Here is a 26,870-nt window from a genome sequence, read left to right as displayed (position 1 = left end):
ACACAGCCCATGCAGTATATAACACAGCCCACGTAGTATCTAACACAGCCCACGTAGTATATTTAAATGTGGGCACCATATCCCTGTTAAAAAAAGAACTAAATAAAAAATAGTTATATACTCACCTTCCGGCGGCCCCCCCGGATCCAGCCCAGGCGTTTAGCGATGCTCCGGTCCCAGAATGCATTGCGGCAATAACACGTGATGATGTAGCGGTATCGCGAGACCGCTACGTCATCTCCGGTCATTGCCGCAATGCATTCTTGGGACCGGAGCGTTGAGAGGAGCGGGAAAGGAGCCGGAAGGTGAGAATATAATGATTTTTTATTTTTTTTTAATTATTCTTAACATTAGATCTTTTTACTATTGATGCAGCATAGGCAGCATCAATAGTAAAAAGTTGGTCACACAGGGTTAATAGCAGCGTTAACGGACTGCTAAAACGCTATGGGGGCACTGACTGGAGGGGAGTAGGGAGGGGGCACTGACTGGAGGGGAGTAGGGAAGGACGAATTTGCGGCTGGACAGTGCCCGTCGCTGATTGGTCGCGGCCGGCCGCGACCAATCGGCGACGCGGGATTTCCGTGACAGACACACAGAAGTGACCCTTAGACGATTATATAGATAGATATGTCATATGTCATGCTTTTCATGCTTTTCTTTGGCCCGTTAAAATAAAATTAGAGCTTATTTTTTACCACTAGACTAGTGGTTTCCAACTTGTGTCTATCCAGCTGCTATAAAACTATAACTTGCTACAGTTGAGAAACTTATGACATGTTTTTGGCTTAGGAGGGGCAGTAGAAGGGTGTTCTCCTATACTTTTCTAAATGGACATCAAAACTATGTATACATTTACTATACACCTTTTTTCTATTGCAGCACATGAGTGGTGTAACTGATAGAAGTCCCCTGACCCCAGTTTTATATTTACCCTCTGGCATCTTCAGCAGTTCCCGGTGATGATCTGACCTTGTCTCCATCAGTTTGTGAACTGTCGGATCGCTCCAGTGTTTGCTGCAGCGATCCAGAAGTCACAACTCAATGTAAGTCTATGGGAGGCAGAATGAGGCCAGAACGCAGCTCTCGTAGACTTACATTGAGAGCTCGTGACTGTTACCTCTGACTGCCAGTCAGTCAGAAGTTGAGGTTGCAATATGGAGGTGCGGGATCGGAGAACTGAACACAGCGGCTGCTATGTATAAGACTAGGGTCAGGGAACTTCAATTAAAAGTACTACTCCAGCAATGAAAAAAAAAAGCTGGAGTGTTGCTTTAAATCAGTTTCCTGTGTGATATATATTTTTATTACACATATTTAATGACTTTTTTCATTATTTTATATTGTATAGCTCATTGTTTTGGCTAATTACATAGGTAAGAAGTGAAAACCACTAGCAGGCTCTATATGTTAGAGGCTGCTAGCGACGCTCTATGGCTGGCCAGATTGTTAGATCTGGCCAGCTTTAGTCTCCCTGGGCTTTCCCCATCCTGCAGTGGCAAAATTGTCTTTCGTTCCAGCCTGGGAAAGCGCTCAGTTCCCACCAGGGACACAACCATGCCACTGGTCCCACAGCCCCGGCAAATAGAAAGATAGGAGGCAGAGGAGTAAGGAGTGGTGTGTTCCCGAAGATACAACTTGAGAAAACCCCTCAAGACAAGAGAATGGTCCAAAATGTTAAAGAGATCAGCAGTAGTCATTACAAAGGGCATTTTGTGTTGAATTTGAAGACAACACTTCTAATATTATTATGCTGAGGTATTTAATGGGAACCTGTCAGGTCCCTGGAGACTCAGAACTACTACAGTACAGTTTAGAAAATGAATTGAGCTTTGCAATTTCCAAATATTTGCTGGAAATATAAAACTTTGAATCTGACTAGTCTGGCGGAGGTTTGTTTCTTCACTGAGGAAAGTCTGGCTTTACAAGCTGTACAAGCTATTCACTTGATCTGAATAGTCCTGAAGGTGATATTTGAGGCTTCCAGTTCCCCTTATATTGTTCTTGTTGGAGTTTTGAATGCAGCTGTAGACTCATTCTTTCACGGAAGGTAAAGGGAACCTGTTACTCAAATCATGCTGCCCAAACCACAGGGAGCATAAGTCAGAGCAGGGCGGCACGATAGCAGTCAAACACGTTATTCCCTAAAAGGTTCCGGTGTTTCTGAGATCATGTATTTTGAAGAACAGGCTGGGATAGATGAGATTAGTCCAGCACTGCCCCTGGCCAGCTTCTTCCCACTCCATTCCGGGTGATTGACAGGTCTATCCCTACTTAGCTCTTCAAACACTGCAGTGGTTAAAAGAAAAGAAACCGGCTCTGATTCATACTGCCCAGAGTCCTCTTTCATGAATGCAGTGGTGAGCGTGCTATAGAGGTGAGCTGTCATTTATCTGTGAAACATGTTGATGCCAAGGCTTCAATCATCATTACAGTAAAACTTTGACCCTTGCCACAAGTTAATGTTTCCCATGTTCTCTGCTTACACTGCATTACATTTATACAATGTGTAAAAGAACAGAAAGTACAATGTCTACATGGCTCTAATGCTTTCAATATGTGACACCTTGGCAAACAGCGGATTCAGCGGGAAGCCAGCCAGCATGTCCCCAACCGCAGCCAGTAACAGTATTAAATGGTGGCTATTAATATGAATGGCCATCCAGAGAAGTTATCGTTCATAGAGAATACTCCCCTCTGACAACCGTATACACCAATAAGCTAAATATGGCGCGGTGGATGTAAAGAATACTGCTAGGTTATGTGGCCACCTTGTGATCTGGTACAGAGGCTAGAGAGTCTGCAATCCTAACTTCGCCTGCCCTCCCAGCCACTACAGGTGGGCCTACTACTGGGGCGGTGATGATGTCCCCTGCTAGTGGGTGGCCAGGACCAATTTACTGGTTGCCTATAGTAACAAATGCACTGCATCTGTGTACGTAGTACATGTTCGACTGACATTGCCCTGGAATACAACCAGGTGTACTGAATGTCTGTGCACACAACCTATACGTGAATTGTAGCTTTTTAATAAGTGTACAACACCCATTTAACCTAGCGAAATTATGGTCATGACTTGCAGATATATCGAGTAATATTATAGATCGCCAGACAATAATTTATATTAGTATATGAGAATTAATAATAATAGAAATATTCCTTTCCTGCACTCTCTACAGGGGAATCTAATTATTTAGCCAGCTAACCCATCCACTTCTACTCAGGCACAAGTTCACCATTTACATTACTGTAGTTTGTATAGAGACAGGTGGATTTGTCAGACTACTTGCTGCCAGTATAGGAGGATAGTCAGCAGCGCCATTATGGAAATTATTGTCTATTTTTAAGAACAAGCAGCAAATGTTTTACCTGACAGAAAGCAGCAGCTGCGATCCCATGATATAACATGGTGCTTGAATAAAAATATCCTGTGAAACGTTTAGGAATTGCAACCATTTTTATACAAAGCCTCTTCATTACAGAGGCTCAATAGTAATTGGACAAATTAACTTTACTATAAATAAAATATTCATTTTTAATACTTTGTATAGAATTCTTTGAGGCTAATAGCTTCCTGAAGTCCTTATTGTAGCTGACTTCAGTTGTTTGTGGGTCTTTCTGCCTTAAGTTTTGTCTTAAGCAAGTGAAATGCATGCTTGATGGGGCTGAGATCTGGTGACTGCCATTGCAGAATATTCCACTTCTTTACCTTAAAAACTCATAGGTTACTTTCACAGTATGTCTTGGGTTATTGAACATCTGTGCTGTGACGCGCCTTCCAATCAACCTTGCTACATTTGGTTGAATCTGGGCAGAAAGTATAGTCCTGTACACTTCACAATTCATCCAGCTGCTCCTGTCGTCAGTCACATCATCAATAAACACATCATCAATAAACCCTAGTGACCCAGTGCCATTGGAAGCCATGCCATCACATTGCCTCCACCATGTTTTACAGGTGATGTGGTGTGCCTTGGATCATGAGCCATTCCAAGCCTTCTCCATACTTTCTTCTTCCCATCATTCTGGTTCAGGTTGATGTTAGCTTTATCTGTCCAAAGATACAACTACTTCCTGCAGAGTGTTCTTCACTTGGGTGGATGTTGTAAAAGGGTTTTTCTTTTCACCATGGAAAGGTTTCTGTGATCATCCTTTTTGAGTTCCCAAACTCGCCAGTGTGAACTTTTTTTTGCATAAAGTACTAAACAATTGACCAATCCTAACATGTCTACTATCTCGCTGGTGGATTTCTACCTTTTTTTCAGCCTAATAAAGATATGTTTCTCTTATATTGAGAGCTCCTTTGGCCGCATGTTGTGGGTTCACAGCATCATCTTCCACATGCAATTGCCACATCTTGAATAAGCTCCAGACCTTTTACCTGCTTAGATGATGATGGATTAATGAGGGAATAGCCCATGTAGCAAACTAAAGAGATTTTCAGATAATTGTCCAATTACATTTGGTCCCTTTAAAAAGAGACAGCTACATATTAAAGAGCTGTAATTCCTAAACCTTTACGCTAATTATGATGTGAATATCGTCACATTAAGGCCTCGCTCCCACTGCACTTTGCACAATGTTATTAAATAGTCAGTGCTCATCTGTAAGTTTTTCCTCAGCACTAATCGGAATGAGGTAAAACTTGCAGCTTGCTGCGATTGACTGCGTATATTGAACGGGACTCGCCAATGCAAGTCTATGGGTGTCATCAAACCCAACTACCATTACACCAATTGCCACCGCACAAGGGCAATCAGGAAATGCTGAGTAAAGCACCAGAATACATACTGCGCACAAATGTCATATGGATACTAGAGGGAAAAAAAAATTGTACACTCACATTGCACTTGCATGACATAAACACGACACTCATCCTGCTTTTCTGGGTCAACATCAGAGTGATTTTTTTTACACAGATATAAGCGAGGTCTAAAGCTCAGAGTCTGCTCTTTAAGTCCATACTGATCAGATAACTATATAATGAATATATTTTGGTAATCTAAACTACTAAAATGCCAAGACTTGTGTCACAGTCCAAATATTTCTGGACCTAACCGTATAAGATTATCTCAGCACAGTAACATTTTTTATGCACATCCAATTGTGGAACTTACCGTATATACTCGAGTATAAGCCGAGATTTTCAGCCCAAATTTTTGGGCTGAAAGTGCCCTCTCGGCTTATACTCGAGTCATGATCGGTGGTGGGGTCGGCGGGTGAGGACTGTCATATACTCACCTAGTCCCGGCGTTCCTGTCGCTCCCCCTGCCTGTCACACTGTCTTCGGTGCAGCAGCCTCTTCCCCTGAGCGGTCACGTGGGACCGCTCATTAGAGAAATGAATAGGCTGCTCCACCTCCCATAGGGGCGGAGCCGCATAATTCATTTCTCTAATCAGCGGTGCCGGTGACCGCTGACAGAGGAAGAGGCTGCGGCACCGAAGACCAGCTGTCCGGGGGAAGGAGCCAGGGACGCCGGGAGCAGGTAAGTATTACATATTCACCTGTCCTCGTTCCACACGCCGGGCGCTGTCTCCATCTTCCCGGCGTCTCTCCGCTCTGACTGTTCAGGCAGAGGGCGCGATGACGCATATAGTGTGCGCGCCGCCCTCTGCCTGATCAGTCAGTGCGGAGAGACGCCGGGAAGATGGCGCCGAGGAGCTGCAAGCAAGACAGGTGAGTATGTTTTTGTTTTTTTTTTATTGCAGCAGCAGCACAGCTATGGGGCAATAATGGACGGTGCAGAGCACTATATGGCACAGCTATGGGGCAACGGTGCAGAGCACTATATGGCACAGCTATGGGGCAACGGTGCAGAGCACTATATGGCACAGCTATGGGGCAATGGTGCAGAGCACTATATGGCAGAGCTATGGGGCAACGGTGCAGAGCACTATATGGCACAGCTATGGGGCAATAATGGACGGTGCAGAGCACTATATGGCACAGCTATGGGGCAATGGTGCAGAGCACTATATGGCACAGCTATGGGGCAACGGTGCAGAGCACTATATGGCACAGCTATGGGGCAACGGTGCAGAGCACTATATGGCAGAGCTATGGGGCAATGGTGCAGAGCACTATATGGCAGAGCTATGGGACAACGGTGCAGAGCACTATATGGCAGAGCTATGGGGCAACGGTGCAGAGCACTATATGGCAGAGCTATGGGGCAATGGTGCAGAGCACTATATGGCACAGCTATGGGGCAAAGGTGCAGAGCACTATATGGCACAGCTATGGGGCAACAGTGCAGAGCACTATATGGCAGAGCTATGGGGCAATAATGGTGCAGAGCACTATATGGCACAGCTATGGGGCAACGGTGCAGAGCACTATATGGCACAGCTATGGGGCAATAATGGTGCAGAGCACTATATGGCACAGCTATGGGGCAATAATGGACGGTGCAGAGCACTATATGGCACAGCTATGGGGCAATGGTGCAGAGCACTATATGGCACAGCTATGGGGCAACGGTGCAGAGCACTATATGGCACAGCTATGGGGCAACGGTGCAGAGCACTATATGGCACAGCTATGGGGCAATAATGGACGGTGCAGAGCACTATATGGCACAGCTATGGGGCAATGGTGCAGAGCACTATATGGCACAGCTATGGGGCAACGGTGCAGAGCATTATATGGCACAGCTATGGGGCAACGGTGCAGAGCACTATATGGCACAGCTATGGGACAATGGTGCAGAGCACTATATGGCACAGCTATGGGGCAACGGTGCAGAGCATTATATATATGGCACAGCTATGGGGCAACGGTGCAGAGCATTGTATATATGGCACAGCTTTATGTGGAGTATCTATGGGGCAATGGTGCAGAGCATTGTATATATGGCACAGCTTTATGTGGAGCATCTATGGGGCCATAATGAACGGTATGGAGTATCTATTTTTAATTTTGAAATTCACCGGTAGCTGCTGCATTTTCCACCCTAGGCTTATACTCGAGTCAATAAGTTTTCCCAGTTTTTTGTGGCAAAATTAGGGGGGTCGGCTTATACTCGGGTCGGCTTATACTCGAGTATATACGGTATTTTTATTCTAAGATCTTTTTATTAAAATCTATTTTGTTCATGGGAAAACCTCTTTAAAGAAACATAAGAAAATGGATTTTGGGAAAGATGGTTAATTGCCTCCAATTAGTTTTATCTGCAATGGGCTACATTTTCAATCCCAAATAAAGCTGAAATAGAAGTAATTTTAATAAACAAATGCGGACCCCAGAGGTGGGTAGCAGTTTCCTTTGGAGCATGGCACAGAATGCGCTCCCTGCACTGAATACCAGGTCTCTGACTTGTTAGCAGATCGTCTCTGTGATGAACAGAATAATCTAAGAGCTTGTTCTGTAGAACAGGAGAATATAGTATCGGGTGGTACATGAGCATCTACAGTCAGCAACACATACATGTCTTCATATCAGACTGGGGAATATTGCTGTGGATAACCCCTCGGTCTGTAGCACAAATGACCCATGTCTGATGTCTACTGAGCTATAACCAAAATCCACATTATTTGTGTAGTGATCTGCGAGTCACTAGGTGGACTTTTCTGTATCGAACGCCACTATAATGTGCTTTTACGTAATGGCTCTGCCTCTGCTAATCAGTAATCTGAGAAATGAGGAAGTAGTAGGAATAAGGAGAACCACCTAGACATTCTGAACGGTGAATTTGTGGCTGAAATACGCCATTTACATGCACTTATTATTTATACCCTCTGGCACATTTCATAAAAAGGCTCATAGGGAACTGGTGTTTTGTAAATATATGAAATTGTATATTAAATCTATAGTATTAGATGAGAAATACATGGTATTATATGTTACTACTAAGCCTCAGAGCTGACCTGTTTCTACATGGCTCTTGGCACACTTCCCTGTACACACTGTGTCAGCACAGACAGCAAGGCGTGCACTATGTCCGTAGAGGCACCACCATCAGAAGCCTCCGATTAGTTCAGGGGCCTATTAGGTGAAAGCGGTTTTAGAGCACCACTCCAGCCTTTGTTTAGGGATCACATACAGTATGTGAGTGTAATGCATTTAGACACATACTCACCAGTAGTCGTCTTCACCCGTTTCCATCCCCACTCCGGCACCATGTAACTACAGTCGTGACCTGCCAAATCTCACAGTGGTTGCTGTGCAGAACGGAGGTCACTTTTTAAAAATCTTCACAATGCACGTCTATGGGGATTCAGAAGGAGGCTCTGTATATTAAGAAAAGTGACTTCTGGAACATACAGTAATCCGACTGCTTACACAAGTCGTTACGTAGTGCCGAAGCAGCCAAAGCGGGGCTGAAAACAGATGAAGACGTCGATCGGTGAGTATGTAACTCTATGCATTAACTCACGTACTGTAAGTGATTCCTAACAAAGGAGTTGATAAAAAGGCTGGAGTGGTGCTTTAAGAAAAAGTGATACTATTGTCCATAGCACCCAAATTCTTGCTGATAAAACCACATTATTGTGGCTGCAATAAGGCTTCAATTAAAGTAGCACGGTGGCTCAGGGTTAGCTTTGTAGCTCTGGGGTCCGGGGTTTAAATTCCCACCAAGGACAACATCTGCAAGGAGTTTGTATGTTCTCATGTTTACATGGGTTTTCTCCAGATTTTCCGGCTTCTTCCCACACTACAAAGACATACTGATAGGAAATCTAGACTGTAAGCCTCAATGGGGACAGTGTGGATAATGTCTATAAAGTGCTGTGGAAATAATGGTGTGTATCAGGGAGTAAAATAAATGTAGACATCCATTCATCACTTACTGACTGACCGATAGCACTCATCCCCCCATGCTATTCTATGAAGCCGTGCACATGTCCGATATCTTTCTCAGACCAAGATCATCCAAGAAAAAAATTGCAGCATGAATGAGTTGCATCCGATTAGCGGACTGCACTCAGCCTTTCATGTCTTTGGGTCCATGGAAAAAAATCAGACCACACTCAGATGACCTTCGAGTGCAGCCTGATTTTCACAGACTGACAAAATGGAGACATTATTTTCTCCCACATTTGAGAAAATCGGATCACAACGTGATCAAACTCTGATCAGAATTTGAACAAAGTGTCAGATCAGAAAAAATTTGGTTGTGTGACCCTCGCCATAAAAGGTCGCTCTCATGTCCTGGCATGAGATGTGTGCTCTTCAAGGCTGCCATTTGTACTGAAGAAGGCCAGGGTCGATATGGAATAGGGCACCCTAGTGATCGGACAAGCTTCAGAGCATTGCTTGCAAGTTCTATTGGAAAGAGCTTGTAAGCACTGCCCAGCGGAGGCCGATTACCTAAGCAATAACATTTAATTTTTTTAATAACAAAGTAAATTGCAAAGTTGCTCGTTCTTACAATCACTTTGCAATTTTATCTCTTAAAATACATGAGACAACTCCTATAATGTCTCTAAGGCTTGGAGCAAAAGTCTGCAGTCACTCTATTGACTGCAGATTTATGACTGTGCAATGCGCATGCTGTCACGATTCTCTGTTATTCAGATGCGAGCGGGCGGTCAGGTGATCACATGTACAGTCATGGCCAAAAATTTTGAGAATGAGACAAATATTAATTTTTCCATAGTCTACTGCTTCATTTTTTCTAATGGCAATTTGCATATACTCCTGAATGTCAGAGTGATCAGCTTAACAGCAATTGCTGTACTTGCAAAGTCAATATTTGCCCAGAAAATGAACTTTAACCCCCAAAACACATTTCAACATCATTGCATTCCTGCCTTAAAAGGAGCAGCTAACATCGTTTTAGTGATTGATCCATTAACACAGGTGTGGGTGTTGATGAGGACAGGGCTGGCGATCAATCAGTCATGATTAAGTAAGAATAACATCACTGGACACTTTAAAAGGAGGCTGGTGCTTGGTATCATTGTTTCTCTTCAGTTAACCATGGTTATCTCTAAAGAAACACGTGCAGCCATCATTGCACTGCACAAAAATGGCCTAACAGGGAAGAGTATCGCAGCTACAAAGATTGCACCTCAGTCAACAATCTATCGCATCATCAAGAACTTCAAGGAGAGAGCTTCCATTGTTGTCAAAAAGGCTCCAGGGCGTCCAAGAAAGACCAGCAAGCGCCAGGACCGTATCTTAAAACTGTTTCAGCTGCGGGATCGGACTACCGGCAGTGCCGAGCTTGCTCAGGAATGGCAGCAGGCTGGTGCGAGTGCTTCTGCACGCACTGTGAGGCGGAGACACTTTGAGCAAGGCCTGGTTTCAAGGAGGGCAGCAAAGAAGCCACTTCTCTCCAGAAAAAACATCAGGGACCGACTTATATTCTGCAAAAGGTACAGGGAGTGGACTGCTGAGGACTGGGGCAAAGTCATTTTCTCTGATGAATCCCCTTTTCGATTGTTTGGGACATCTGGAAAACGGCTTATTCGGAGAAGAAGAGGTGAGCGCTACCACCAGTCTTGTCTCATGCCAACTGTAAAGCATCCTGAAACCATTCATGTGTGGGGTTGCTTCTCAGCCAAGGGAATCGGCTCACTCACAGTCTTGCCTAAAAACACAGCCATGAATAAAGAATGGTACCAGAATGTCCTCCAAGAGCAACTTCTCCCAACCGTCCAAGAGCAGTTTGGCGCCCAACAATGCCTTTTCCAGCATGATGGAGCACCTTGCCATAAAGCAAAGGTGATAACTAAATGGCTCATGGAACAAAACATAGAGATTTTGGGTCCATGGCCTGGAAACTCCCCAGATCTTAATCCCATTGAGAACTTGTGGTCAATCATCAAGAGACGGGTGGACAAACAAAAACCAACAAATTCAGGCAAAATGCAAGCATTGATTATGCAAGAATGGACTGCTATCAGTCAGGATTTGGTCCAGAAGTTGATTGAGAGCATGCCAGGGAGAATTGCAGAGGTCTTGAAGAAGAAGGGTCAACATTGCAAATATTGACTTGCTGCATTAACTCATTCTAACTGTCAATATAACCTATTGGTACTCATAATATGATTGCAATTATATTTCTGTATGTGATATAAACATCAGACAAACACTAATAAAAACCAGAGGGCAGCAGATCATGTGAAAATATAATTTTGGTGTCATTCTCAAAACTTTTGGCCATGACTGTATGTGATTAGCATACTTGCGGTCATATAACGACTATATTCTCTTCAATTTTTCTCACTTCTCTTCCAGTCTAGTCAGTATGTGATCACACGCTGTCATGATTCGGCAGTCTGCAATCACAGAAACTGACTGCAGACTTTTTTCCCAAGCCCAGACAGACGACCACTTTACAAACAAAAAGGATGTTGTGCAGAACAGCGTACTGTGTAATATTCACTGCTCAACAAAATAAGGGGAACACTTAAACAACAGAATATAACTCCAAGTAAATCAAACTTCTGTGAAATCAAACTGTCCACTTAGGAAGCAACACTGATTGAAAATCAATTTCACATGCTGTTGTGCAAATGGAATAGACAACAGATGGAAATTATTGGCAATTATCAAGACACTCTCAATAAAGGAGTGGATCTGCAGGTGGGATCACAGACCACATCTCAGTACCAATGCCTTTTGGCTGATGTTTTGGTCACTTTTGAATGTTGGTTGTGCTTTCACACTTGTGGTAGCATGAGACGGACTCTACAACCCTCACAAGTGTCTCAGGTAGTGCAGCTCATCCAGGATGGCACATCAATGCGAGCTGTGGCAAGAAGGTTTGCTGTGTCTGTCAGCGTAGTGTCCAGAGGCTGGAGGCGCTACCAGAAGACAGGCCAGTACACCAGGAGACGTGGAGGGGGCCGTAGGAGGGCAACAATCCAGCTGCAGGACCGCTACCTCAGCCTTTGTGCAAGGAGGAACAGGATGAGCACTGCCAGAGTCCTGCAAAATTACCTCCAGCAGGCCACAAATGTGCATGAGTCTGCACAAACGGTTAGAAACCGACTCCATGAGGATGGTCTAAGTGCCCTACGTCCACAGATGGGGGTTGAGCTCACAGCCCAACACTGTGCAGGATGCTTGACATTCACCACAGAACACCAGCATTGGCAAATTCGCCACTGGCGCCCTGTGCTCTTCACAGATGAAAGCAGGTTCACACTGAGCACATGTGACAGACGTGACAGAGTCTGGAGACGCCGTGGAGAGCGATCTGCTGCCTGCAACACCCTTCAGCATGACCGATTTGGCAGTGGGTCAGTATTGGTGTGGGGTGGCATTTCTTTGGAGGGCCGCACAGCCCTCCATGTGCTCAACAGAGGTAGCCTGACTGCCATTAGGTACTGAGATGAGATCCTCAGACCCCTTGTGAGACCATACGCTGGTATGGATGGCCCTGGGTTCCTCCTAATGCAGGACAATGCCAGACCTCATGTGGCTGGAGTGTGTCAGCAGTTCCTGCAAGATGAAGGCACTGAAGCTATGGACTGGCCCGCCCGTTTCCCAGACCTGAATCCGATTGAACACATCTGAGACATCATGTCTCGCACCATCCACCAATGTCACGTTGCACCACAGACTGTCCAGGAGTTGGCGGATGCTTTAGTCCAGTTCTGGGAGGAGATCCCTCAGGAGACCATCCGCCGCCTCATCTGGAGCATGCCCAGGCGTTTTAGGGAGATCATACAGGCACGTGGAGGCCACACACACTACTGAGCATCAATTCCTTGTCTTGAGGCATTTCCACTGAAGTTGGATCAGCCTGTAACTTCATTTTCCACTTTGATTTTGAGCATCATCCCAACTCCAGACCTCCGTGGGATATTAGTTGTGATTTACGTTGATCATTTTTAGGTTTTATTGTTCTCAGCACATTCCACTATGTAATGAATAAAGATTTACAACTGGAATATTTCATTCAGTGATATCTAGGATGTGGAATTTTAGTGTTCCCTTTATTTTTTTGAGCAGTGTATTTCTCTGCATTAACCCCGCTCTTGAAAAGTGTGTGTCTTGTTCCAATGTACCCTATAGACATTTATGTGTCATGTACGTACTACTTAGCAAATGCTAGTCTGTTGGTTGATTACATCTTTTCAGTCAGCATAAAAATAATTGATTGTCGGCCTCACTCCTCCCATGTAAGCAGGAATGTGATGTTATAAAGCAAACTGTAAGGGGGCGAATGATCGCACTAACAACCATCCATCATCATACAGTTTACACATTCACAATGCACAGCGCTTTCAACTGCCATTGTAAAAGGACCTGTAGATACGATGCCAAGTTCTACCCCAGTCTCCGTTCATACTTACTACCACAGCCTCCATTCATACTTACAACACATGATTCTTGGAGGGGAGAGATGTAGCCACATTACCTGTCTGAGAGCTGTCCAGAAACAAATGACCCCATAAGAACACCAGCGAAAAACAAAGACGTTGTCAGCGGCCCCTTCCAGTCGTTGTCACAGACTATATCCCACTGCAAAATAAAATGGCAAATGAGCTAAGAAATATGATCTAATGGTTTCCCACACTGTTACAACACAAGTACTTCTGGTGCTCAGCGACAGATGGACATATATACAGAGCTCAGGTGAGAGTAGAGTAGGGAAGGGTTCATGCCCTCAGCCATTTTTCTAATCCATTTGCTATCTTTGTTTTATACGGATAACACTCAAACACATGATAGTCTATGGGTGCTTTCTTACCGGTGGTCTCCAAAAAACTCCCACAAAAAACTAACTTATTTCCTAATTTGGTCCAATTTACAGGCCAAACATTCCCATTCTAGTTAATGGGATATGTTTCATCCCTGTGTTGTGCATTAAATCATGAAGCGTGAATAAAGCCTAAAAGAATGAAAGGTATGAAGCCAAAACTGATGCTTCTCTCTCCTCTTATCTCACTCCAGAGTTTCAAATATTGTGCTAAATATGCAAAAACAAAGGAATTTCAGCATCATTAATATGTTAGAATAGATTTCCAGACAAGATTCAAATTTACTAGAATAATCTGGGTGTCAGATTGTGTAGCAGTGTTACACCTTGTCGTATTTTCTTAGAGTAGTTGGTACTTTTACGTTGTTATGATGATAGAGGTAGACTTGGGTTATATAAAAACACACAATATGTTCTGTAATTGATCAATATCACCAATATGTCAAGTGTAATAGTTGGGAGAGGTGTACTACCTCCATAAAGCCTGGAGATGTCACTGTTGTAATATCATCCACTCACTGAATGCGAAAAATACATTCTCACAGCCTTTTCTACATTGTGTCCCAGGGGTAACGTTTCTCCTTATGGAGAGTGACATACCAGCTGGCTTGTCAAGGTAAGGAGGCTTATTCGCCGTGCAATGCTCCTCTGGGAAATTAAATATGCAAATTGCCTCTTCAGAGAAAAAGAGGACTTAACTCTATAGCACCACCTGTTGGAAGTAGCGATCCTACAAGTCATAATCAACCCTTTAACGAGTCGTGCAATATGACTTAGGATATTTGAGATACTGATTTGACTTTAATCCTAAGTCATATTGCACGACTCGTTAAAGGGTTGATTGTGACTTGTAGGGTCGCTACTTCCAACAGGTGGCAATATAGAGTTAAGTCCTCTTTTTCTCAGAAGAGGCAATTTGCATGTATACATTGTGTCCCAAAATCTATCTGAAGTTTTTTTTTTCCTGTTGTGGGATTAAAGCATTCTCTGCAGGAAACACAGACACAGTATAGAGATCAGATAGCACATGGGCCTCACCCATCACAACTGTCCTGAACAGATCAATGGTCTTCAACTTAGGCAAAATGAAAGCAGCCTTGTGATTGGTCACTGTGGCTGATAAGTGAGGCCCAGTGTGTTTTTGGGAGATCCGTTCATACTGCAGTTACTCCTCGCATCGTCTGCAGCTGCGCCCATGTTGGGGAGGGGTACACTTAACGTTTGTCTGCTTTTACTACTTCCCTAAAAGTAAAGAGGAAGCAATGTCGCCACAATCAGAAATGGGTTCTATTACTCATTTACCAAGAGACTGAAACAAACCCAATCACACACACGAGCCATATCGGCCCCTACTAATAAAGTAGGTGCAATCTAGAAGCCCCTTCTGGATGTAGTTCATACACGGTGTGCTGTGATGGGTCTGTCCGCGGATACAGAAACGCCTGGGTACACCCTCTTTAAGTCATTTTTCTGTGTATCTCTGTGTTTTTGCTTCTCCAAATTCATCAAAATGGCACAAGATAATTGATCAAATAAAGGCTTTTTTATTTTTTGCATCGTTTTAGAGTAAAATGATACACAATCCTTTTCTAATGAGCTTTAATATGTTAGTCTTCAGCTGCATGCAGTAAAAAATAGATTTTGTACCCAACTGAGGTTTTGTAAAAATTGACAAAACGAGACATAAATGAATCCATCCAAAACTAAAAAATGGTCCACTTCTGAGGATGCAAAACAAGCATACACATGTAAATAAGGGCGGAAATGGCACCTGCTTCCTGAGTTAAATTATAAAACCAAGCTTACCTGTCATATGGGGGCAAACCTATTGAATATATCGAAACAAACAATCCAAACAAAGTTGACATCAACCACACAGATATGAACCCCACGTGCCACCACCATAGGGCAAGAGCTGGGCAAACCACCAGAATTGGCGCATCTAATAGATGGGCCTTTTTGGGAGGCTGGGGGCTGCTATTTTTATGTTGGGGACCAATATCAATGGCCCCATACTAGCCTAAGAATACCAGACCCCAGCTGTCAGCTTTAGCTAGGCTGGTTGTCAAAAATGAGGGGACCCTACGTTGTATTTTTAAAATTATTTACTTAAATAACAAAAAGTACGAGGTGGGGACCCCTATATTCTTGATAACTAGCCTTGTTAAACTGACAGGTGAGGTTTGCAGCCCCCAGCTGTGAGTTCTGCCTGGCTGGTTAAAAATTACCCCTTGTTTTTACATTGGGAGAAAGATGGGAGCTGTCTTCAGCACCCGGTGCCAGGGAACAGAGATAACAGTACCGTGCTGATTCCCAGGTGCCGGTAGGTAACACAGATGTCATCTGTGTGTCAACAGTGTGCGGGATGTTTTGCGGCCCGTGCTGCTGTAAAAAACAGGACATGTCAGAATATTTTGGCCACGGACACATGGTCCACGGAAACACACTGACATGTGCACAGACCCATTCACTTGAATGTGTCTAGGTGTGTAAATGTCTCTGGTACGTGTGAAAATTCACCACATGTACCAGAAACACTGACGTCTGAAAGCGCACTAAAGCAGTTAGGGTATGTCCACATGGGATGGAAATGCTGAGTGCTTTCCATGGTGGGGAGATCTGAACAAACACATGCTGCAGAAATTTCTGTTACGGACTTCGTCCTGAGATTTTGCCACTATAAGATACGGCCACCCCCTTTCAGGGCTTATATACAACATTCTATAATGCTGTATATAAGCCCCGGGTCCGACCTGCAAGTGAAGAATAATAAGTCATATTATACTTACCCGTGGGGCGTTCTGGTCCGATGGGTGTTGCAGGACTGGGTCTGGTGCCTCCCATCTTCTTGCGACGCCGCCCTCCTGCTTCTTCATCGCTCCCCGGCATCGGCGCTCCTGCCCTGTTGAGGGCAGAGTAAAGTACTGCAGTGCGCAGGCGCTGGGAAAGGTCAGAGAGGCCCGGCACCTGCGCACTTCAGTACTTTACTATGTCCTCAACAGGGCAAATAAGTACGCCTGCGCAGGAGCGCGACACCAGGGAGCGATGAAGAAGCAGGGGGGCGGCGTTGCAAGAAGGTGGGAGGTCCCGGACCTGTGATACCCATCGGACCGGAACCCCCCCCCAGTGAATTTAATGTAACAAATTTTTCTTCACTTGCAGGTCGAACTGGGGGCTTATCTGCAGCGTTGTAGAATGCTGTATATAAACCCTGAAAGGCAGTGGCCACATCTTATAGCGGCAAAATCTGCTTACAGGCTCCCTTCAAGATGTGAGGCTCTCCCCGACAAGCATTGCCTTATTGAGGTACATATGAATACAACTAAAGATGCACAAAAATCATTTTACCGGCTACATATAAAGTGAATAGCTTTAGGACATCAACCAAGAGTGCCAGGCTCAATAAACTGTATGATGACTACTGCTGGATTATGATACAATACAGTATGTTGTAATCCAGCAGATCCTACTGAAACGCCCGGAAGGTAAATAGGAGCGAGCTTAGTTCCACAAGGTGAGTATCCATCTGTGTCACTGTGCCTGACAACTCTCTAATATGTCTTTATGGCTGCTCTCCTTCCCACGTTACGAGCCATGGTCTGCTGTTATCTCCAACAGTCACCCAAACCTCGGATGGCAGGGACACGATCTAATTCTTGTTTTATCCTTCTGCATCATATATAAAGTTGAATGCAAATCAGAAGCTAAATCAGCATATGATAATATGTTATCTTAGTATGCTTTGTGATTAATCACCCTCCAGCATCCAGCACTGATGGCTGTCAATGAATGGAAATATTGATTGTTTACATCCAGAGGCGGCACACTTGCCTTGATCTAGTCCGGCAGCATTGTGAAATGCTAGAAACAATGCAAACTTATTTCAGATGGATTAGAGAAGGAGAAAGATGAATGTTTTCAATCACTGATATCATTCACACGTTGGGCCGCAATGTGTTGTACGGTACAGAGGCTGCGACGTGTGAACACAACCTAAGGCTGGGTGTACAGTGAATGCACCCTGAAGATATACATCACGCTACATGCAATCCTGAGGGCTACAGCTGTCCCTCACCAGTTTAATATCTGTCATCTCTTGTGTCTCCGTCTCCGCAAGATAAATTACAGTCTATGTATAGGATGCGGTGATTCCACATGGTTCAGTGAACACATGCGGAATCACCGCACGTACAAAAGCCACAGCGCCATACCCTTTGGGCCCTGCAGACGAGCATAGGAAAACATTATCTGCATTTCCTTCAGAAAACTCAATGATTTTCATCTAATTTTCACATGATTTTCATCTGTGTGCCATTCGTGTGTCCATTTTTACGTTCCTATGACGGCCATGTGAGATCAGTTTTCATACATCTACATTGAAAAAAGACTAGGTTTAGAACAAATGTAACAGGTTGCCCCTCAGATGGTTCATGTGGAATCCAATTTTACTTGCGCACCTGTAGACTGGAATGGGTGGGTCTCATCCAAGACTTGGAAGAAAGTAGTGCATGCTGCATATTTTTTCTCATAGTTGGATCAAGAGAAAAATTGTTCATCTGAACAGCAGTGTTGAATGATTTGGGTCAGTGTGCTGTCTATGTGCTATCCGTCCATAACCTTTCTCCTCCGTATATCTCCAAACTCATCTCCCGATATCTTCCATTACATAATCTCAGGATATCTTCCCTCACATAATCTCCAGACCTCCCAAGACCTCCTTATCTCCTCCACACTAAAGGTACCTTCACACATAACGATTTCGTTAACGATATCGTTGCAACGTCACGCTTTTTTGTGACGTAGCAACGATCCCGCTAACGATCTCGTTATGTGTGACAGCGACCAACGATCAGGCCCCTGCTGGGAGATCGTTGGTCATAGGGAATGATCAGGACCTTTATTTGGTCGCTGATCACCCGCTGTCATCGCTGGATCGGCGTGTGACGCCGATCCAGCGATGTGTTCACTTGTAACCAGAGTAAATATCGGGTTACTAAGCGCAGGGCTGTGCTTAGTAACCCGATATTTACCCTGGTTACCATTGTAAAAGTAAAAAAAAAAAAAAACACTACATACTCACCTTCTGATGTCTGTCACATCCCCCGCCGTCAGCTTCCCGCACTGACTGTCAGTGCCGGCAGTAAAGCAGAGCACAGCGGTGACGTCACCACTGTGCTCTGCTTTACGGCCGGCGCTGACACAGTCAGTGCGGGAAGCTGACGGCGGGGGACGTGACGGACATCAGAATGTGAGTATGTAGTGTTTTTTTTTTTTTTACTTTTACAATGGTAACCAGGGTAAATATCGGGTTACTAAGCGCGGCCCTGCACTTAGTAACCCGATGTTTACCCTGGTTACCCGGGTGCTGCAGGGGGACTTCGGCATCGTTGAAGACAGTTTCAACGATGCCGAAGTCGTTCCCCTGATCGTTGGTCGCTGGAGAGAGCTGTCTGTGTGACAGCTGCCCAGCGACTACACAACGACTTACCAACGATCACGGCCAGGTCGTATCGCTGGTCGTGATCGTTGGTAAGTCGTTTAGTGTAACGGTACCCTTATTTGCTCCTCACCCAAACAACTTCTCCTGAATATCCCCCATCCTCTGGAATTCTGTGCCCCAACACGTCCAATTATCCACCACATTTCGATCCTTCAGACGGAACCTGAAAACCCACCTCTTCAAGAAAGCATACAGCCTGCACTGACCCAGCTGCCTCCTCACCCCCACCGGAGCTGCTGCAACCCCTGACCTACTGTCTCCTTCCCCACCACCTAGTAGAATGTAAGCCCGCAAGGGCAGGGTCCTCTCCCCTCTGTATCAGTCTGTCATTGTTAGTTTGTTCTCTGTAATTTATATCTGTATTTTGTATATAACCCCGTCTCATGTACAGCACCATGGAATCAGTGGTGCAATATAAACAAAATAATAATAATTCTAAGTAGTAGAATGTGTCTGAGTGTCCGCCTCAAGTAGGCCTATAAATGCACAACAGAGCGCACGTTCGTTATAGCAACATTATAGTCTACGGCTCCATCGGCGCATATGTCCGATTCCCGTTTTGTGGGGGATTTGGGCACAAGCCCTGACAGGACCCAGGAGCGTACAGAATAGTGCAATGTGAAAGCACACTAAGCGTTTTATCAGCAGGCGATATGGTGTTTTATCACTGCTATGCCTCCTGCATCCTGCTCCAGCCATGCTCCAGCACTGATTAGCAGCTTACTGGCAGAAGGCAATGTACACAAAAGCTGTGGTGTAAGCCGGGGTTAGCTTGCTGAGCACTGCTACATCTACAGCAGAGAAAAGTCTCATTACATCACAACTGCTGCACCCAGTAATATAAATGATACATCGCTGGAATCAGTCTCTTTCCCTACATCATGTGGCTCTGAGACAAGGTAGTAAAAACCCGCTGACAGATTCCCTTTAATGTGCAGCCAATAACATCGCTCTTGGACCTCAGACATAAACAGTGTCGGTTTACATCCCTTGAAGAAGCCATAGCTCTGTATCATATCTATTTTATCTTTATAACATGCTGCAGTATGAAGCCATTCGAAAGTCCAGGAAGTAGAATATCTAACTAGTCACTAAACTGATACATTCAACATAAGGTTGGAAAAATAAGATTTGTTCAGGCTTTTTCTTAAAATATTTTGTCTTTTTCTTAATATGTATATGAGCAAATATACCAGAATAGTACAAAAAATTGCAAATGATTTATTATTTCCACAACTGGAAATCAGACCAGATGACATTAATTATGTGAGGAGGAAAGGGTTCTCTGGGAATTCTCCACCACAGGGCCAGATCAGCTCCATCAGTGACTTGTGTCACTGTAGTTAGCGGTTTTTGCCAGTAGTTGAGGTATCTAAATGCAAAAAGAATGCCCAATAAACAAAAAACAAGAACGTAGAGCAGATTTACGACTGAGATAAGACTTTGAAAAAACTTAAAGATCTGGGATCTCTTTGTCTGCTTACTAGAAATTAAGAAGGGCATTTTGCATGAACTGGGTCGATCCAATAGATAGGAAAATCATATTTTTGGAAACAGGATGAAGTTGCGAATGCAAAACATCATCGGATGCACTCGCAGCATTGGCATGAGAAAAAAAACCTTGCAGATCTGCACTGCCCCATAGCATAACATTGGGCGGAGTGCGATACCACTCGGCCTTGTTATACGCTCGTATGAGCAAGCCCTTAAAGAGCAGAAGACCTGAAGAACAGAGCTTCATTCAGTATTTCATCAGTATTTGTATGCTAAAACCAGAAGTGTCAGGTTTCAATCTTTCAATTCTAGTTTTTCCCTGTAAGTTCCACGTCCGGTTTTGGCAAGGAAACACTGATGCAAAATACTGATCAAATACTCACGTATGAATGAAGCCTTTACTGCAGTGCATACTGTTAGGATTCCACATATTTTACTCCTTCCTTAGTTTTTTACATGACACAGATAACTGCTCTCAAGTCTGGTTATTAAAGGTTTAGAAGTTTTGATATCAGCTATCAAGGGGAACAAGTACCGCTCAAAAATCATCCTATGGCTCAAATAAGTCTCAAAAGGCCTGCACTTGATGGACGGAGAACTGTGAAACTGTTTCCAGACATTTAAGAGTACAGCATGCTCTTTTACTAATTGAATTCAGATACTGACATTCTTTTTTATAATCGTTTGCTAAATTTTTAAAATCATTTTTTACTGGGAATGATTATGGTTGCCATCTTGCCCGAGTTGCGGACAATGGTTCTGAAATATGCTTTAAAGTAGTCACCCAGAACATAGAAACCTGTAATCTGGAGATGGCTCCTTGAGTTCTCTTTAGAAGTGTGGTGGGCATGCTCTTCGACCTTTGTGTAGGTGGGCTGTAGGTGAGCTTTGACCACTAGCTATTGTGACTAAAGTGTTATCTATATATAGGGGTAAAGGCCCCGTCTCACTTAGCGATTTACCAACGATCACGACCAGCGATACGACCTGGCCGTGATCGTTGGTAAGTCGCTGTGTGGTCGCTGGGGAGCTGTCACACAGACAGCTCTCTCCAGCGACCAACGATCAGGGGAACGACTTCGGCATCGTTGAAACTGTCTTCAACGATGCCGAAGTCCCCCTGCAGCACCCGGGTAACCAGGGTAAACATCGGGTTACTAAGCGCAGGGCCGCGCTTAGTAACCCGATGTTTACCCTGGTTACCAAAAAAAAACAAACACTACATACTCGCCTTTCGGTGTCCAGGTCCCTTGCCGTCTGCTTCCTGCTCTGACTGAGATCCGGCCGTACAGTGAGAGCAGAGCGCAGCGGTGACGTCACTGCTGTGCTCTCACTTCTCACTGTACGGCCGGCAGTCAGTGAGAGCAGGAAGCAGACGGCAAGGGACCTGGACACCGAAAGGCGAGTATGTACTGTTCGTTTTTTTTGGTAACCAGGGTAAACATCGGGTTACTAAGCGCGGCCCTGCGCTTAGTAACCCGATGTTTACCCTGGTTACCAGTGAAGACATCGCTGGATCGGTGTCACACACACCGATTCAGCGATGTCAGCGGGGCCTCAACGACCAAAAAAAGGTCCAGGCCATTCCGACACGACCAGCGATCTCGCAGCAGGGGCCTGATCGCTGGTACGTGTCACACATAGCGAGATCGCTACTGAGGTCGCTGTTGCGTCACAAAACTTGTGACTCAGCAGCGATCTCGCTATGTGAGACGGGGCCTTAAGACAGAAGAATCAGGCAGTTGAATTTCAACATGCCCAATCCTGTTTCCAAGACAGCTACCAAGAGAGTTGTCTGGCGGGCAGAGGCCTACTCACCTCCACATCCAGGACAAGAGAGTCTTCAGCTGAGCATGTTTGTGGGGGCAGCATTCTAAGGCCGGTTTCACACGTCAGTGGCTCCGGTACGTGAGGTGACAGTTTCCTCACGTACCGGAGACACTGACACACGTAGACCCATAAAAATCAATGCATCTGTGCAGATGTCATTGATTTTTTGCGGACCGTGTCTCCGTGTGCCAAACACGGAGACATGTCAGTGTTCGTGGGAGCGCACGTTTTACACGGACCCAATAGAGTCAATGGGTCCGCGTAAAACACGCACCTCACACGGACATTCTCCGTCTGGGGTCCGTGTGCGTGCAGGAGACAGCGCTACAGTAAGCGCTGTCCCCCCCACATGGTGCTGAAGCCGGTATTCATATCTTCCCTGTAGCAGCGTTTGCTATAGAGAAAATATGAAGAATAGTGTTAAAAATAAAGATTTAGGTGTCCGCCGCCCCCCCACCCCCTGTGCGCCCCCCCCGCTGGTCAGAAAATACTTAGCCGCTCCCTCGCTCCTTCCTGGTCTGGCCGCGGCTTACTGTATGCGGTCACGTGGGGCCGATCATTTACAATCATGAATAGTCGGCTCCGCCCCTATGGGAGGTGGAGCCACATATTCATGACTGTAAATGATCGGGCCCACGTGACCGCATGCAGGAGAAGCCGCGGCCAGACCAAGAAGGAGCGACAGCCGACGGGGGACCCGGGTAAGTATTTTCTGACCAGCGGGGGGGCGCACAGGGGGTGGGGGGGCGGCGGACACCTAAATCTTTATTTTTAACACTATTCTTCATATTTTCTCTGCAGCAAACGTTACTGCAGAGAGGATATGAATCGCAGCTTCAGCACCATGCAGAGTGGGTACCACACGCTCCGTGTGGTACCCACTCGCCATACGGGCGGCACACGTGTGCCGCAGGTATGGCCTCCGTGAGTTCCCAGGCACACGGACACGGATAACTCCGGTACCGATTTATTCCGGTACCGGAATTATCTGGACGTGTGGGACAGCCCTAAGGCCGGGATCACACGTGCGAGAAACTCGCACGAGTCTCGCATCTCAATACGCGACATTGCCGCCGGCACTCGGGGCTGGAGCGTGCAGCTGCATGTATTTCTATGCAGTCATACGCTCCGGTCCGAGTGCCGGGTATTGAGATGCGAGACTCATGCGAGTTTCTCGCACGTGTGACCCCTGGCCTAAATGATATAATCAGCTTTTCAGATATAACAGAATAAAATCAGTTCTGATGGTGATTTTATAGCAGGTTTTCACCATTGTTCTTGTCAATATACCCTTTAGGCTTTTGTATCTTTAATATAGGTGGTAATAAAGAGCTTTCCAGCGTCAGGAGAGTGTTTGAAAAACTGACCGAATTTCATCCACAAAACTTGAATCATTTTTAACCATATTGTCATCTGTGTGTCCGTTTTTTAAGTCCGCGTCACATCTGATTTTATCTATCAACAGTTTCAAATGTACATGATAAAATCCAGCTTCCTAGGTTAATAATGGCAGTGTATCTGGAAAAACACAGATTTCAATAAGAAAGTCTCATCTAAAGGTACCTTCACACTAAGCAACGCTGCAGCGATATCGACAACGATGCCGATCGCTGCAGCGTCGCTGTGTGGTTGCTGGAGAACTGTCACACAGACAGCTCTCCAGCGACCAACGATGCCGAAGTCCCCGGGTAACCAGGGTAAAAATCGGGTTGCTAAGCGCAGGGCCGCGCTTAGTAACCCGATGTTTACCCTGGTTACCAGTGTTAAATGTAAAAAAACAAACACTACATACATTCGCGTCTCCCGGCGTCCGCTTCCCTGCACTGTGTGAGCGCCGGCCCTAACAGCAGAGCGGTGACGTCATCACTGTGCTTTGCTTTCCGGCCGGCACTGACACACTCAGCCCTGAGTAGCAGCGCGGACGCCGGGGCCGCGCTTAGTAACCCGATATTTACCCTGGTTACCATTGTAAAACATCGCTGGCATCGTTGCTTTTGCTGTCAAACACAACGATACACGCCGATCTGACGACCAAATAAAGTTCTGAACTTTCAGCAACGACCAGCGATATCACAGCAGGATCCAGATCGCTGCTGCGTGTCAAACACAAAGATATCGCTATCCAGGACGCTGCAACGTCACGGATCGCTATCGTTATCGTTGCAAAGTCGTTTAGTGTGAAGGTACCTTAAGACTTACAAGAGACTAGAGCATGCTGTGTCTTTTCCCATCTGAACAGCCCTATTGAATTACTGTATATTGGTCAGTGTGCTGTTCATACTTCACTTTGACATCACATATACACAGAGTTGAAACCAGAAGTTTACATACACTATATAAAAAGACACATATGCTTCTTTTTGCAATATCTGACATGAAATCAGAATAAACCTTTCCCGTTTTAGGTCATCTAGGATTACCATAATCTATATATATAATTGTCTAAGGGGTACTTCCGTCTGTTTGTCTGTAACTTCTGTAACGGACATCCCGACCAATCAGTGATATTGGGGCGGGAGTTAAACACCGCTTCACTTTTTACTATTGATGCTGCCTATGCAGCATCAATAGTAAAAACAGATAATGTTAAAATAATTTAAAAAAAAAACATTATATTCTCACCTTCCAGCATCCACGGCACCCTTCTCCCGCTCCTCGCGATGCTTCGGTCCCAAGAATGCATTGTGGCAATGACTCGAGATCACGTAGCGGTCTCGCGAGATGATGACGTAGCGGTCTCACGAGACCGCTACATGATCACGGGTTATTGCCGAAAGGTATTACTGGGAACGGCGTATATAACTATTTTTTATTTTGTTTTTTTAACAGGGATATGGTGCCCACACTGCTATATACTACGTGGGCTGTGTTATATACTACGTAGCCTGTGTTATATACTGTGTGGGCTGTGTTATATACTGCGTGGGCTGTGCTATATACTATGTGGCCTGTGTTATATACTACGTGGCTGTGCAATATACTATGTGGGCTGTGTTATATATTACGTGGGCTGTGTTATATACTGTGTGGGCTATGTTATATACTGCGTGGGCTGTGCTATATACTATGTGGCCTGTGTTATATACTGCGTGGCTGTGCAATATACTATGTGGGCTGTGTTATATATTACGTGGGCTGTGTTATATACTGTGTGGGCTGTGTTATATACTACGTGGCCTGTGTTTTATACTACGTCGCTGTGCTATATACTACGTGGGCTGTGTTATATAGTGCGTGGGCTGTGTTATATACTGCGTGGCTGTGCAATATACTACGTTGGCTATGTTATATACTGCATGGGCTGTGTTATATACTGCGTGGGCTGTGTTATATACTACGTCACTGTGCTATATACTACATGGGGTGTTATATACTACGTGGGCTGTGTTATATACTGCATGGACAGTGTTATATACTACATGGGCTGTGCTATATACTACATACATATTCTAGAATACCCGATGCGTTAGAATCAGGCCACCATCTAGTTATTAATATTTGTACCCAAATGCCAGAATAATGAGAAAATGTTTTAAGCCATTTTTATTACTTACTGCAAAGTCAAAAGTTTACATACATTTCATTATTATTTGGTACCATTGCCCTTAAACTGAGTGACTTTGGTCAAACGTTTGGGATCTCCTTCCACAGGCTTCTCACAATAGTTGGTCTGAATTTCGTCCCATTTCTCATAACAAAACTGGTGCAACTGATCCAGGTTTATAGGTCGCCTTGCTCCCACCTGCCTTTTCAGCTTTACCCATATATTTTCAGTAGGATTGAGATCAGGGCTTTGTGATGGCCACTCCTAAACATTGACTTTGTTATCCTTAAAGGGAACTTGTCACACCCAAAATCGAAGATGAGCTGAGCCCACCGACATCAGGGGCTTATCTACAGCATTCTGTAATGCTGTAGATAAGCCCCCGATGTATCCTGAAAGATCAGAAAAAGAGGTTATATTATACTCACCCAGAGGCGTTCCCGCTGCGGTCCGGTCCGGCGTCGTGGTCCGTGGCCTTCCATCTTCTTACGATGATGTCCTCTTCTTGTCTTCATGCTGTGGCTCCGGCGCAGGCGTACTTTGTCTGCCCTGTTGAGGGCAGAGCACAGTACTGCAGTGCACAGCCGCCAAGAAAGGTCAGAGAGGCCCGGCACCTGCACACTTTGCTCTGCCCAGGGCAGACAAAGTACACATGTGCTGGAGCCGCAGCGTGAAGACAAGAAGAGGACGTCATCCTATGAAGATGGGAGGCGCCAGACCGGACCTTGACGCCCATCGGACCGGACCGCCCGCCCAGGTGAGTATAATCTAACTTTTTCTCATCTTTCAGGATACATCGGGGGTTTATCTAGAGCATTACAGAATGCTGTAGATAAGCCCCTGA

The 26,870-nt window shown here is 45.1% G+C and overlaps 1 protein-coding gene across 1 annotated transcript in view; it reads right to left on the bottom strand.

Annotated features, from left to right (window-relative positions):
• Window positions 1-26,870, bottom strand: part of LOC143776509 (solute carrier family 22 member 4-like) — a 143,724-nt gene that overhangs the window by 81,791 nt on the left and 35,063 nt on the right. The window contains exon 2 of the mRNA XM_077265961.1: window positions 13,317-13,420. Coding sequence (XP_077122076.1) covers window positions 13,317-13,420 — 104 coding nt within the window. The remainder of the gene's footprint in view (window positions 1-13,316; window positions 13,421-26,870) is intronic.

Source organism: Ranitomeya variabilis, chromosome 5 (genome assembly GCF_051348905.1).
Source record: "Ranitomeya variabilis isolate aRanVar5 chromosome 5, aRanVar5.hap1, whole genome shotgun sequence".
Lineage (NCBI taxonomy): Eukaryota > Metazoa > Chordata > Amphibia > Anura > Dendrobatidae > Ranitomeya > Ranitomeya variabilis.
Note: the sequence above shows the minus strand (reverse complement) of the source record. Positions and strands in the feature narration are given on the sequence as shown.